Source organism: Castor canadensis, chromosome 15 (genome assembly GCF_047511655.1).
Source record: "Castor canadensis chromosome 15, mCasCan1.hap1v2, whole genome shotgun sequence".
NCBI lineage: Eukaryota > Metazoa > Chordata > Mammalia > Rodentia > Castoridae > Castor > Castor canadensis.
The window spans coordinates 98,109,321-98,124,969 of record NC_133400.1 but is presented as its reverse complement, the minus strand read 5'-3'; the positions used below and the strand labels follow the sequence as shown (position 1 = coordinate 98,124,969).

General features: G+C 41.0%; 1 protein-coding gene and 1 long non-coding RNA gene across 6 annotated transcripts in view; one reads left to right on the top strand and one right to left on the bottom strand.

Annotated features, from left to right (window-relative positions):
- Window positions 1–3,728: 3,728 nt before the first annotated feature.
- The window catches only part of Ero1b (endoplasmic reticulum oxidoreductase 1 beta), a 44,050-nt gene continuing 32,129 nt past the window's right edge, over window positions 3,729–15,649 (bottom strand). Inside the window, exons 12-18 of one of the 5 annotated variants that reach the window (XM_074056825.1) lie at window positions 14,220–14,312; window positions 13,846–14,092; window positions 12,579–12,648; window positions 10,620–10,706; window positions 8,979–9,112; window positions 6,506–6,562; window positions 3,729–4,095 (exon numbers count right to left, since the gene is read on the bottom strand). In XM_074056825.1, the coding sequence (XP_073912926.1) occupies window positions 4,080–4,095; window positions 6,506–6,562; window positions 8,979–9,112; window positions 10,620–10,706; window positions 12,579–12,648; window positions 13,846–14,092; window positions 14,220–14,312 (704 nt within the window). In that variant the 3' untranslated portion in view covers window positions 3,729–4,079. Of the gene's footprint in view, window positions 4,096–4,228; window positions 6,563–8,838; window positions 9,113–10,619; window positions 10,707–12,578; window positions 12,649–13,845; window positions 14,093–14,219; window positions 14,313–15,649 lie in introns of those variants that run through there. The other 4 variants (XM_074056824.1, XM_020157464.2, XR_012442206.1 and 1 more) reach the window with 4 other exon arrangements.
- LOC141417560 (uncharacterized) lies at window positions 8,283–10,414 on the top strand. Its single transcript, XR_012442207.1, has 2 exons — window positions 8,283–8,847; window positions 8,946–10,414. It is a non-coding gene; the product is annotated as an uncharacterized lncRNA (long non-coding RNA).

Below are 15,649 nucleotides of genomic sequence, written 5' to 3'. Positions count from 1 at the left end.
TGATGAAGCTCCTAGAACTTGTCCACTGTTACTTTTGGTTGGAAAGGATAAAGTGTTCTGAGTGCCTGTTCTTCCCCCACCTCTTAAAAGTAATGCTAAAACAGTCTTGTCAACCCACACCAGAACATAGTCCCATAGTGGACAAGCATGCACACCTGTGAGGAGCCGAGGGCGACTGTGGGAGGACTGGCCTCCCCATGCACTTGCTCTGCTCGGCTACTACCAGGGGCTTCAGAAGCACCTGAGCAAGTGATTCGCCTGTCTACTTGGTGGATATTACTAGAAAATTGCACTTTTGTTTGGAGGGGGTACTGGGAATCGAACCCAGCACCTTGTACATACTAGATAAGTGTTCTAACACTGAGTCACACCCAGGCCCCTGCTCTTTTATTTTTTAATAGACCAACTTAAATGGGCCTAAGTACCTGGGACTTTATCAAGATTCCCAACTAAGTAAACCTTTTTTTTTTTTTTAAAAATCCTGCTTTCACTTTAGGTTGCTGCATCATGAAGTGTAGACTGGCATAGGCGCATATCTAATACGCGTTTCTCTTTTTTATCCTATGTGAGAGTTTCATTAAAAACATTTCTGACTGTGCGTATGATCGATTTCCTATGGACGCAGCTGGAGGAGCCACTGTGAGGGAGCAGGCGAAAGCAGTGGCATTCTCATCGAAGACAAATCATAAGCCAGTTAATGTGAGGAAAGGCCTGGCTAAAAATGATAGTTCAAGGGAGGGACGTCCAGTGTCTGCCGAGCTGCCCTGGACTTGGCACCGTCCAGTTTCTAAATTCAGGAATACCCACACATTAACCCTGCTCTTAGCCCTTGCAAGGACAACGAGAACCCCTGTGGCAAAGGGCAGAACACCCCATGTCTGCTGCAGTGTCGCTGTACCTAGTCTAGATCAGTCTTAGACCGCTGTACCTTAGTCCTTGTCCTCTGGGGCTGCGTTTGCTCAGGGTAGAATTCTGAGATGGGCTTCCCAGGTCGCCAGGCGCAAGCTCATCCTCGGATCCAAATGCAGGATTCGGCAGCTCTGGGTGGTGTCCATCTGCTTCCACCAGGCCTGGATTCTCTTCTGCCTTTTCACCCCAGGAGCTGGGGCCCGAGCACTGGCCTCTGCCACTAGTGCCTTGCCAGTGAATCCTTCAGTCCAGACCTCATGTGACTTCCCTCATCTCCTCGCCTCTGAACGGTAGCCTAGTCAGAGCTGTCCTGAGCCTATGTGATCCTCAACAGTCCTCCCTTTCTGTTGATTCCTGTTGGCATGACCTTTGCCCAAGACCTCACAGCGCTCTCAAGTCTGGTGCTCCTTGAAAGCGCTAGTCAAATAAAAAGGACATGCTTAGATAAACGGTGCCTTCCCAAGACCACCAAATCTGCGTCACTAAGCGTCCTTGATGTTTCCCGGGTGAACTCAATGGCCCCGAGGCTGGGCTTCACGTCTGCAGACAGTGTCTGAGGCTGGCCACAGGGAGGCACATGCCATCAGGACATTGTTCAGTGAAGCCAGTGTGCCCTTCAGTGCTAGACGGGCTTCTAGGTGGCAGATGTCCTTTGGATGTCTTCTCACTAGAAATGGCGAATACTGTGGTCAGGTTGTAGAGGGGAGCTGTGGGGTGGGTGGCAGGGGTGTTGTCTCGTTCACCGCCACGCCCTGGCTACTGGCGCATGAATGCGTGACCTCCTGTTCACTTAGGTAGATACTTTTAAAGGCGGTTTGCACTCTTCTCACTGCATTGATTTTACAAACTTATCACTCGTTGAGGGGCTTCTCCTATAAATCTAACAGATACACAACTTTTGACAAACTTCGTAAGAAAGGGAGTAAGGATTTTTATATGATACCTCCAATCATTCTTGGAGACCAAGTCTTAAAACAGAACTAATAAGATGAAATTCTGACACATGGCACTGTGTCATACTCCTGTTTGCCATCATCTGCTTGGCAAATAGAATACTGAAATTAACCCAAGCAGTTAAAACAGTCTTTGCAAGTAAAAAGTCAAACTAGAATGACAACACAGAAAGTGGTGATAGGTGGTTAAAAGTGCTTCCCTCGAGAGGAAACGACTCCATTTCAGCATGCTGTGTGTTCAGGGAGTTTTAAAAGCTTAAGAACAAACAAACAAGAACATGTAGGAAGACTATAATATAAACAAGGGGAGGGAAGGAATGAAAAACCAAGGCCCCAGTTATTAAAAAAATAAAACCTGCACAATCAGTGCACATTTAGTGCATGTGTAAATAGACCAGTGAAGTTGAAGCGGAACCCAATCATAGAGCAAAATCCACCTGGGATTTTAGGTATGGTAAATGTAGTCTCAAGTTAGTGAGGAAAAGATGAACTGTTTAGGTCATGATACTGGGACGACTGGGTAATCATCTGAGAAAAAAATTAGGCTGGACCTCTAGCCTACATCTCCTACTGGGATACATTCCAAAGAATCAAATTGACTGTATTTAAAAGAGTTATAGAAGAAAATACTGATAAATCACTATTGGTCTGGATTCAGGAAGGCATTTTAACTAAGACTCAAAATCCAGAAACCACCAAAAAAAAAAAAAGACCATACAAAGAAAATTGTGTGGCAAAACCATCGTAAGTAAGCCAAGCGACAGGAGCGAGCGGGAAACATGCAGCTCAGTGCGCGTTTGTACTGAGCACTCCTGGAACTTAAAGGGACAGACACAAAAGCAGGTACAAATGATTAACACTTGGCCAGCCTGACTTATGGTAAGAATATAAACTAAAGACTCGATAGTTTTTTCATCTATCAGAGTGGTCTAAATTCAACATTTGTATAACATCTGACGATGAGGTTGTTGTAAGTTTCAGATGGCATGTGAACTGATATGTCCCCCTCTGGAGGACAGCATACCAGTCAGTATCTTTCAAGGTTACAGATGCACATGACCTTTGACCCCCAAATTCTGTTTTGGGGTATTTTACAAACATATAAACACAAACGTGAGATGATGCATGTACAAGACCTGCACTCAACCCAGATGCCTGTGGATAGAGTAGGGGCTGGTGATAAAACGAGGGCTTATCACTACAACGGAGTCCAGGCAGTCACTGAGCAGATGACCACGATGTCTGGTGGAACGTGAAAGCCACCAAGAAATACTATGTAAAAGAAGCAAACAGTCTGTATACGATGTCATTTTGAGTAAAAACGAGAGAAAAATAAGACTTTACATTTGTGAATGTTTTCACGTTCAAAAAGTACGGATGGAAACCACAGAGGAGATGGATGGAGGGATATGCACCGTGGGAAGACAGGCCAGGTTGTTCATGTAGCACCTGCTCAACAACTTAAATAAAACAAGCATATTAAAAAGGCATTTGACCCAATACAAATGAAAAGATGTGAAAGTACTTTTTGGTTGAATGGTAATCCACCAACCAACCTATGAAACGACACAAACCGACCACACGACGAGTAACAGCTCTGAAGTCAGATTTTCAGGCCTCAGGCTCTGGCTCCATAACCTTGAATTTGTGAATACATACAAGTTACTGAGCCTTTTCTACTCCACTTCCTTGGTGTATAACACAGTTGCAACTCCCTCCTACAGCTCTTGTGAAGATGAAACGATGCAGATAAAGCCTTTACCCCGGGCCTGCCAGTGCTCGCCAATATGAGCAGACGGAGAGACTACCTCACGCTACCTTATCAGTGTATTTTCTCCCTGCTCCACAGATTATAATCAAGTCCTCATTCCATAAAAACATAACTTGAAATGGGGGGGGAAAAAACGAGACAGAAAAGACCGCAGAAACATGTACTTTAATTTGCATTTTCAAGAATCTGGTGGGTACAACAGCAAATTGTTTGAGATTCTGTCCAGAATCAAAGCTGCACCAGAGATGTTGCTTAAAATAGACATGTGGATTTATGTGCTGGGTTTTGTACCAAGGAATGTCATGACACCCACACCTGATCTGTGTCTTTGGTGACTAGCTAGGCTTTTGTAGAAACTTTGGTGTGTGAACTGGGAGGGTTACTGTGAGCTGTTCACGTTTCCAGCTGAAGGCAAGGCTGATGAGCACCAAGACAGCTGTCCTTCCTCACATACAATGGTACCTAGGCAGAGTTAAACAGACGGCAGGTTGTTTCATACGCACAGGATTACAAAACTGAGTTACGCATAACATTCAGTGTCCAAACACTTGATTCAAATCTGTTACTCTGTCAAGAATCAAAACAGGAGAAGCACTGAAAGTTTACCAATTTTAATACAGATGTCTACTTTACATAGATCCCACTAAAGAGAAAAACAAACACATGCCATTGAAGGAAAGAAATTTCCCTTCTTCAAGTTCATCACTTCATCAGCTAGTGCAATCGTTTCTATCAGTTACATTGTCAAGTGCTGGATTTTTAAATCAGGTGATGGATTCAGACAAAATGCCAAGAGGTGCTCATCAGCCACACATTCCCACAAATGCAGACAGTTCCAGTATCACCACAAGCTAAAGGTAAGTGAACTGGAGAACACATCACTAGGCTCACAAAACAGGCTCCTCCAGTCTACACAATTGCAATTGTTAGAAACATGGGTACGCAAGTGGAGAGACCACCCACAACCTAATTTATGTCAAATAGTTAACCAGATGCATTTCAGCTTAAAAATACTTCATTTCCTTTCTTAGCAATGAAAAAGTTCATTAAAGCCTTGAAAAGAACTTTTCCCTAAGTGGACTTTTAATGTCCTAGAATACTCTAAATACACCGTTTTTCCTTAGCTGGAGATAAATCACAGTAAAGAAAAGGTAATAAATGGAATTGACAAAAGATTTTTTTCCTAGTAAATAGTTTAAACTATTTAACTAGTTAAATAGTTAACAGTTTAAACTATTTAACTAGTTAAATAGTTAACTATTTAACTGCAGGAACAATGAAGTGAACTTACAGTAAAAATAAATATTTTTTTTCACATTTTAACTCTGAACGAACACTAAGTTAACAATAATTATTCTTAGTAGATTCCCAATTTTTAGACTATTTGCCTTTAAGGTCTCCCTCCCCACAACACTTGTAACCCTAAGAAAGCAAAGAAAAACTGCAGGAAGCTCCAATTAAGCCAGCATTTTAAACTCAACCTACAAAACCCACCATCACTACCAACAAAACCCCAAGTTTATAAGGGTTAGAAGTTAGAGGAGAAAAGAACTCTAGTGAGACCTTCCTTTTCTAGCCATGGGATGGGTATTTTTTAAAAAAGAGGTGAGCCAACTAACTACAACTTAAAAGATACCATGAAATTGTCAACAAGCACATTTCAGATTCTGGCAGGATAAGATGTGGGTTTAAGAGCACTTATTTACTTGGGAAAAGACGGAAGTCTAAGGAAACACTAGACTTTGTACCTGCATACTTCCATACAGATGAAACCTTTCAAGTTAATCTCACTATATCCACTGGCACCTTTAAAAGAATTAAGATTTTAAACACTGTTTTGAGACTTTAAATCTTGGGTTTAGAAAATGACAGTCTAGGACCTAATGAGTCCTCCGTTGGTCTGAGTCACACAAAATACCACTGATACAGGATGAACTGAAGATGGAAAGGGGGTGGGGGGAGAGGAAGCCTAGAAGAGGCCTGATTTGACCCCTGCTGAAGCATCTCACCAGGGAAAAATCACACGGAGAGGTACAGGATTGCATAGATTGTGTTCAAAACTAAACCCTCTAAAAATGCTGTTACTCTAAAACAGCAAATTCTCTGTATATGTTTTCAACTGGCATATATATATAATCTCATTCAAATTTTATTAATAATAATCAAATAAATACACAGGTTATTTCCTAAGCCACTGGAACTGCGTACAATTAGGAGAGGAGCAAAGAGGCAAAGTCAGAAGAAGGTGAGCTTCAGGCTCTAGGTAAACGCTCTTGAGCCAGCCAAGCGCACACAATCAACTGGCTGAAGGGAGCTGGGGAAGCACTAACTCACTTTTACCAATGCGGTTCCTTTGGGCCAAACCCAAAACAGCAACTGCAACTGAAAATCTCAAATGAAAAGCAACCAAAGTGAGCTTCAAGTTTTGGGGAATCTTGAGGAGCCTGTGCTGCCATTCATCAAATGGACACGCATGACATCACCAATACATTTCTGTTACTGACATCAACCCTAAGTAACACCAGTCCTCTCGCTCTCTTCTTCCACAACAGACTGGGAACAGTGTTACTAGGATGGAGACCGTTATTTAAAGTTTGACAGGTGAAACAGTAAAATATTTAATGGAAGTAAACACATGAAATTAAACACAGAATTAGTATAATTTACATGTTTTAAAAGCGTATACTTCATTTATAAATATCTCATTGATAATCTATTATGGATAATAAATATTCAAGTGAACATTTGAATCTTCTCAAGAGCTGAGAATTCTTGAAGTCCTAGGAGGTTAGTCTCTTCTTCAGAAGGTCCAAGACTAAAGGGCTACACACAGTAACCATATGTCTAAGTAGACATACAAAGCCTTCATTACCTAATGTGCTGTAATAAAACTTTAAAGTTCTGTAACTCCCTTATACTTGTAGAAAGCCTACAAGGGGAAGAAAAAACAAGTTAGTAAACACAGCAAATGTGATTGTACATATTTCAAATTACTGATATTAGGCTAAGATTTAAATACGAAATTTAAAAACTAAGCAACACTGAAGACCAAAGATTCCATTTTTAAATGAGTACACTGTAATTTCTTATTAACAATTGACAAGACATGGAGCTATGGTTCTTTGGTCTTGGTTTAGGAGAGGCGAAGGAAGCTAGTTACTTCCTAGTATCAATGAATTATAAATTAATGTGGAAATAGTGATGAGTAATTCAAAGGAAGGAAGCCCCTCATTTACATGGCCTTAATACACCCCTCTCCACATGGCCACCCCACTCTCATTGCTCCCCAAACACTAATTTACTTTATGTTGCTGGCTCCTTGAAGGCAAAGACTGTCTCTTATGGAGTCCCTCTCTGCTCCTGGCATGCTTCTTCATTTATGGTGTTCTGTGAGTAATCACTGATGCACTGACTGACTGACTGACTGACTGAACAAACAGCTCCACAGCCCAGGCCCAGATGTAAAACTCTGGGATGCGAAGCACGAGTTCACACATAAATTACATAGGCTCAGTTCTCCTTATGTACGGTTCTGGGGTGATAAAAGTCCAATGTTTCTCTGCTCCAACCCAGAGTGATGTGATACGCAGTATCAAGCAATTTGAAAAGTTACCTTTTATTGAGAGCTTAGGATTTGGTCGGAGATGTTCTGAGCTCAACAGACATTAAAAATACGCTAGAAAGAAGGAGGGAGCCCTGGTTTTACATAGTACGTAAGTATTTAGGCTCAAATAAACCAAGTATTTTCCCAGGTAGGGAACCATGGGTAGGATCATGGGTAGGATCCAAGCAGCAAGGAGGTTCCACCCTCTCTAGGCAGCAGCACGGGGAACCGCTCGAGATAGAGAACCTAAGCTATGAGGATGTGCTGCTGAGATACAGAAATTCTGATGAAATGTTCGGTTAATTCTTCTCAGTTTAATATTTGTACTTAATATATGTTTAAATTAGTTAAACTCTTTTTTCATTCCAGCTCCATTTAAAATAATTTACATTTCATTCAGTTTCCTCTATTACCTCCCTTTCTACAGGCCTCCTAAGTGCGTGGACTTTGTCATGAAATAGAATCTTCTGTTTCAAATTTCAACTTACACAATCATCTTTAAATTCAGGGAGGATGGAAATGGTATAATTAGACTATTTTATTTATTTATTTATTTATTATTTTTATTCATATGTGCATACAGTGTTTGGGTCATTTCTCTCCCCTCCCTAATTAGCCTATTTTTAAGTTAACTGCTTCTAATTTACAAGGCATATTAACACGGTATCACTTGGTCCTTGTTATAGACCTCTGATCTGACTTTCTGCCCTGATTCTCCAAGGCAGCAGTGTTATTTCTTGCCCTCTGTTCTGTATTCTCTGGTCAGCTGGCACTGCATGTACTTGTGCAGGCAGATTCAAATGATTTCCGAAACCATCTGTGGTATAAGCAAACTACATGTGTGTAACCAGAAAGAAATGGGGGTAAAATGAAGGAAAGGACTCCTCAGCTCACACAACACAGCATTTGAGGGGCTTCGTTTCTTTCTTTGATCACATTTTTTTGTTTTGTTTTTATTGTTTTATTATTCATATGTGCATACAAGGCTTGGGTCATTTCTCCCCCCTGCCCCCACCCCCTCCCTTACCACCCACTCCGCCCCCTCCCTCTCCTCCCCACCCCCTCAATACCCAGCAGAAACTATTTTGCCCTTATCTCTAATTTTGTTGTAGAGAGAGTATAAGCAATAATAGGAAAGAACAAGGGTTTTTGCTGGTTGAGATAAGGATAGCCGTACAGGGAGTTGACTCACATTAATTTCTTATGCGTGGGTGTTACCTTCTAGGTTAATTCTTTTTGATCTAACCTTTTCTCTAGTTCCTGGTCCCCTTTTCCTATTGGCCTCAGTTCTTTGATCACATTCTTGACCACGTTTTCCTTACTCCTACTAATGTACTGAATGAGGTGCAGCCAGAAGACTACTAGAATATTTTTCACAAAATTGAGGAGGCAAATCGAGAAATACTGGCAACCAGAAATGTATTTTTCCTATGACCTACAAAGAAACTGACTTTCTAGCCTTGAGACCACTCTAAGCAAAGTGAGTACAGGTGTAACATAATAATTTTATCATTTTTTCAAAGACAGGGTCTCACTATCTAGCCAAGGCTGTTCTCCAACTCAAGGTCCTCCTGCCTCAGCCTCCAGGGTGCTGGGAACTAGGATTACAGGTTGGTACCAGGAGGTCCTGCATAATTTTATCTTTTTGTCTACAAACCAAACCAGTTTAGCAGACAAGATGATCTTCGCACTCTTTTGAAACCTTCAGGAGTTAATTCATCGTTGTGCAGATGGTTCTTACCTTCCGAAAGCATTTAAAAGAGCAACTATTTCCTGCCGAGTAAGCTGGAAGCCTTTAGATGGACTGTTCTCCGGAAGCTTTTGGATTTCTTTTTCAGAGAATAGTATCTTCAAGGCAGTTCCTAAGCCCTGAGTCTAAAGGAGACATTGGTAAACTTACAATTAAGAACATTCTATGATAATTGCTACCATAGAGACTTAAAGGACTGCTCAGCCACTGTGATGCTGGTCAGGAAACTCACATGAACTGAGCTCCTCCCCACAAGGTTAAATCCATTTCCCTTACAGGTTATGCACAAAACACAGTCAGCAAGGCTCTGAAGGAAACCTCAACAGTCTCTCCTTGTTGGACTCAGACTATTCCAAATTACTAAAATATTTGTTTTTAACCTTAAAAGTATCACAGCAGGACTACAATGTTCCATTTGTAATCTTGAAAGTTTTGTTGTTTTTTTGCAGTGTTTGGGATTGAACCCAGGTCTCAGGGGTGGTAGGCAAGTGCTCTAGCATTGAGATATACCCTCAGCCCCAGCAATTAAAAACTCAGAGACTGTTAGAGATAACCGCACTTAATAATCTCTCCATTTTAATTTTAGCATAAACTCCATTAAAATAATTCTGTCTGGGGGATGGGGTCACATGACTGTCATCCCAGCATTAAGGAGGTAGAAGCAGAAGGATGGAGAATTCCAGGCTAGTCTGGGCTACACAGCAAGACCATGCCTCAAAAACAAACAAAAATAATAATTTTATTATTATCATCTTTGTAAGGAAATTCTTATTTTCTTTCTAAGTGATTGGTGGAGTGGCTCAAGTGGTAGAGAGCGCCCTGCCTAGCAAAGTTCAATCCCAGTGCAGCCAAAAAAAAAAAAAAAAAAAACCAAACCAAAAAGAACACCCCATTAAACAATTCTTACACTGAACACTCAGTGTAATGAGCCTGTCCTCAAGAACTGTTGTGTCTTGTGACTAGATGACCTTCTCTTTAAGGCTGCTCAGGGACCAACATGTGATATCTAAGATTTATATATATAATTAGATTTTACCTTTTACATACATAGATAAAATTCTTTTTTTTTTTTTTTTGTGGGATTGGGCTTTGAACTCAGAGCTTCACATTTGCAAAGCAGGTGCTCTACTGATTGAACCATGCCTCCATCCACGGTTATTTTAAAGATGGGGTCTCACGAACTATTTTGCCTGGCCTGGCATCAAACCTTGATCCTCCTGATCTCAGCCTCCCAGATAACTAGAATTATAGGTGTGAGCCACCGGCACTTGCCTTACATATATAAAATTTGACTTCAGAAATGAATCTGAGATTGTACCAAGATATAATAAAACTAAAATCATTAACATAGAATATAAAGAAATGCTCACATATAACATGTTTAGTAATATTTACCTTTTCATCAATAAAACAGAAAAAAAAAATCACACTTTGGATATGCCTATTTCTTTTCTTTTTTTGCAGCACTAGGGCTGGAACTCAGGGTCGTGGACTGCCACTTGAGCTACACCTCAAATCCTGGATCTGCCTGTTTCTAAACTCTGATTCAATAAACAATGAGGACTTTTTTTAAATAAAAATCTTGAACTCAGTGGGAAGACTTAAGGTTAATATTAATAAAGATTCACATACCTGTAGTTTCCCCCATAATCTGCACTTGTCACACCCAACGCAGTCCATAATTCGGGAGATATTCTTGAAATGTAACCGGAATTCCTCCTACCATGCAGAAAATATTAAATCAGATATTAAAAATTAAGTTGCATGTTGCTGAATTATAAGAAATACAAGTTTGGAAGTTTATAAATGAGAGAGCTGTGTTTTTCAACAATATAAAGAAAAGTATTCAAATTTGTACAGCATAACATAGTCCATTAAAATAAGTGACACTAGAGCTGGATGTGGTGGCTCCAGGCTATAATCTCAGCACTAGGAAGGCTGAGACAGGAAGATCATGAGTTCAAAGCCAGCCGAGGCTACATAACAAGACTCTGTTCATTTTTGAGGTTTTTTATTTTCTTTTTTACAGTACTGGGGTTTGAACTCAGAGCCTTGCCCTTGCTAGGCAGGCACTCTACCACTTGAGCCATATATGGCCCCAGCCCTTTTTGACTGTTATTTTGGGATGGGATGTTGCACTTATACCCAGGCTGGCTGGGACTGTGATCATCCTATTTACCCTTTCCACATAGCTGGGATGACAGGTGCACGCCACAACACCCAGCTTTTATTGGTTGAGATGGGGTCTTGCAACTTTTTTGCCTGGGCTGGCTTTGAACTGTGATCTTTCCAATTTCTGCCTTCAGCATAACATAGTCCATTAAAATAAGTGACACTAGAGCTGGATGTGGTGGCTCCAGGCTATAATCAGAGTAGCTGACAGGCATGCACCACTGAGCCCAGCTGAAACTGTTTTAAAACTCAAAACCGGAGTCAGTGCTAGTGGCTCATGCCTGCAATCTTAGCTACTTGGGAGGCTGAGATCAGGAGGACTGCAGTTTGAGGCCAGCCTAGGCAAAAGTTCGTGAGATCCCATTCTCCATCAACAGCTAGGTGTGGTGGCACACACCTGGCATCCTAAGTTATTTGGGAGGCTGAAATCAGGAAGATCATAGTTCAAGATCAGCCCAGGCAAAACTTCACGAGACTCTATCTCAACCAACAGCTGGAGACAGTGGTCCATGACTATCATCCCAAACTATGTTGGAGGCTGAGATTAGAAGGATCTCAGTTCTAGGACAGTGAGGACTAAAAAATGTTTGTGAGACCCCATGTCAATGGAAAAAAGCTGGGTGTGGTACCATGCACCTGCCATCCCAGCAATAACCTGAAGCTTAAAATAGGATGATTGTGGTCCAGTTAGGCCTGGACAAAAAGTGAGACCCTATCTCTAAAATAATCAGAGCAAAAAGGGCTGAGGGTGTGGCACAAGCAGCAGCGTGCCTGCCTGTGTAAAGCCCTGAGTTGAAATCTGAGTACTGCCCCCCCATCACCAAAAAAAAGAAAATCAAAAACCAAAAACTGATATTAATGAAAATGTATCACATTCATGCTGTACATTAATTCAACAAGCTTTTCATTGAGGGCTACTTTATGCCAACCCCCAAAATATGCACTGCGAGGTTCCTGAAAGTGAATGATACTTGGGGATGGAACTCAGGGCCGGCCCCAGTCCTTTCATCTTCTGAGACAGCTTTGTACTTTTTGCCTGGTCAGCCTCCACCACAATCATCCTATCTCTACACCCTGAGCAGCTGGGATTGCAGGCATGGCCAGCACTTTGTAGCACCACTGACCACTATCTTTGCTTTTAAGGAAGTTAACTGTGGCTTCCATTTGATATGCACATATACCAGTGCTAAATCTCTCTATCTCCTGTGTCATTTACTTCTGGTTTGCTCTGTGTGGGCCTAAGTCAGAAAGCCGGTCAGTTCTTAAGTCATTCCACACTATGTCTGTCACAGGTGCTAATCAATCCATACTAATCCAATTGCACTAATTTGAGAAAACTGTCAGGAAAAGGGTTACACGAACAGAATTAAAACACAACCAATAACGGCTCCCACCCTGCCCCAATCAACAACTGTTTACCTTTAATGATTTGGCCCCCTTTTTGTCACCTGCAAACATGGATTTTTCATCAAAGTGCATAGGAAAGGACCTGATGAAATGACAGTATAATAATAAGTCACAAATGAAAAATCCAAGTACTCTGTATACAGCTTTGGTAGAATTTTCTAGCCCTACAAATATTTAAAATTCATTTTTTACTTATAGCATAGGTAACAAACAGCTCACATATAAACTAAATAAAAGCAAGGTAAATATGTCTTTGTAATTCATAGGATTGTAACGTTTTAAAGAAATTATGTGATAAAATAATCCAAACATCTAAAATGACCTATATGAAAAATATGTAAGTCTTAACATTCCTTTAAAATTTAGTACATTATTTAAGCACTTCTTTCGTAGTACTGAAGAGTGAACTCAGGGCCTGTGTTTGCTAAGCCGGCACTCTGTCACTTAAACCACATCTCCAGCCCTTTTTACCTTTATGTATTTTAGATAGGGTCTCACATTTTTACCTGGGGCAGGCCTAGACCATGATCCACCTACCTACAGCCTCCCACACAGCTGGGACCATAAGTAGGTACCATCAACACCCAGCTTATTTGTTGAGATGGGATCTCACCAACTTTGCTCAGGCTGGCCTTGAGCAGCAAATCTTCATGATCTCTGCCTCCTCAGTAGCTGGGATATTGGCAGTAAACCACTACGCCCAGCTAATTTAAGCACTTGAAGAATTTTTTTTGTGATAGTGGCATTTGAAATCAGGTCCTATGCTTGCTAGGCAGGCACTCTACCACTTGAGCCACACCTCCAGCTAATTTAAGCACTTCTTTATCTAACTTTCCCTCCATGCCCATATTAACAACCAGTAAACTTAAATATTACAGACTAAGCATGTTTTACAAAGTTACATTCTGGAAGGTAAGGCAAATGCTCCCTTAAGCACCCATCACAATGCTAACACATACATGATACCATCTAAATTTAAATTATAACTTGGTGAGTATGAAATTGGTATAAAACCATTAAGGTAGCATTAAACTTGATTCTACATGCGATTTTAAGTCATATATTACAATCTAGGCTATTCTCAAGTGTGTAACTCCCTGCTTCCCAGCTTTACAGTCAGGATCTTTGGCCGTATTTTAAGATGCTCTTGTACTGACCACCGTGCCTTCTCAGCTCCACTCCTCCTTTGCTCTAGATTAGGGTCGGCTTTTGCTACACTTCTAGCGCCACCTATCTGAACAGGGTGGAAGAACTTTGAGTGTTGATGGCAGACCCTCACTTTGTATCCTGAAAGATGCTCAGCAGAAGGGTCTTGGTGTTTGTGTCTTCTTCCACATTCCCAGTATAAAGATCGACAATTGCACGCTCAAAGTAAGGGGCCACCTTTGACAAAGCTCGGAGCTCGATCAAGTACAGGAAGTACAGGTTCCTGAGCCTTCTCGGCCCTTCTCCCTTGGTTTCCACAGGGTCAAAGCGACGTTTAAACTCTTTGATGTTAGGTCCCCAGCTAGGTTTACCCCAGGTTTCTGAAGAGAAAGAGAGGAGCATTACATTTGTAGTAAGAGGGTTTTTGCACTCTAAAGAATATGCATTCTCCCCAACAATTCTGACACTGTAACAGAAGGCAAGATCTCCACCCAAACACCTGGTTACCTTCCAAAAGGTAATTTGCGCACAGATGTAAATTGATACTGGCATGAAGTCCTGATATAAGCTTATAGAAGACTCTCTTCTCCAGACACAAACCTGCTCAGAAAAATATTGAGAAAGAAATCATGCCATTTAGATAACAAATATTCAGTCAAGGAGATTATTTTGATGTTAAGATTTAAGGACATTAAAAATGAATCAAGGGATGACATATGAACACTCAGATGACGATTCGGACAGTCGTGTGGTGGCTCAGGTCTGTGATCCTAGCAATGCAGGAGGCTGAGATCTCCAGGATCTTGGTTCAAGGCCAATCTGAGCAAAAAATTCATGAAAAGCAGGACTTGGAAGGCCAGGAGGAAGTTCTCATTTGGAAAGTTCACAAAGCCCTCAAACTGACAAACTGGAGGAAGACAGGTGATAAATGAGGAAGGTGGAGTACAAACGTACCATGAGTTGGGCAAACGAGTTAACCCCAAGCTAAAAGGTAACAAAGAGAGAGGTACCAACTAACTGCACCAGTAAGATACAAGAGCTCTCAGCAGGAAATTGCTGGAGAGCTTCTCTGGCCAGTCTGCTGCCGGATGCATGTGTCTCTGACTATACAAGGCTTCTGTCTTGCTCTGAAGTAACACCTGCCAGAGCTGACCCACTCACTCCTAGTTAGTAGGCAAAATCCACCAACTAACTCCTAGTTGTAACAATGCAGAGCAAATCCAACTACCCACTTTAGGAAGTGGTTTTTTGCTTCTTCTAGATTTAGTTTCATTCAGATTAATTTTCTGCAATGGAATTATGGGACACTGACAAAAACATGTTTATATATATTTTTTCTCATAAGAGAGGTATCTGTACTGTAGCAAAATTGTTTGGAGGTTCTCAAGCTATTTTACAGGCACAGTAATAATGTTCACTTTAATAATGACTGCTATGTACACAGTTCATTAAAAACAAAGGGCAATTATGTTCGTAAGACAACATGGCCAATTAACAAACAAAACAGAACTGACTGCTCAGTGAACTGTTTCCTACAATGTTCCAGCTATGAAACACCAGGTCTCCTCTGTCATTCAGCTTCCTTATCTTCCACTAACAGAAAATGGTAAAGCAAACTTTCAAAATCATCATGTATGCAGCTGTTAAATTCAGCTGCTCAAACCCTAGAACATCTCAGCTTTCCATTGAAAATGTTTTATATTTTCAAAGCTGGAAACACAGGAATGTCAAAGTATCGAATTCATTGGGATCTATATTGCTTTATCTTGTAATTAGACAAGTTTAGGCCATGTCAATATGAGCATACAGGTCTAGAATCATCTGAATTCAGTTTGTCTTCCCTCATTTTATATACAAAAAGTATTTCCTTCCAAGGGAACATGTCGCTTTAAAACCAGACTTGTTTACCAGTCACTAGAAAAGCAGTGTGGATGAAC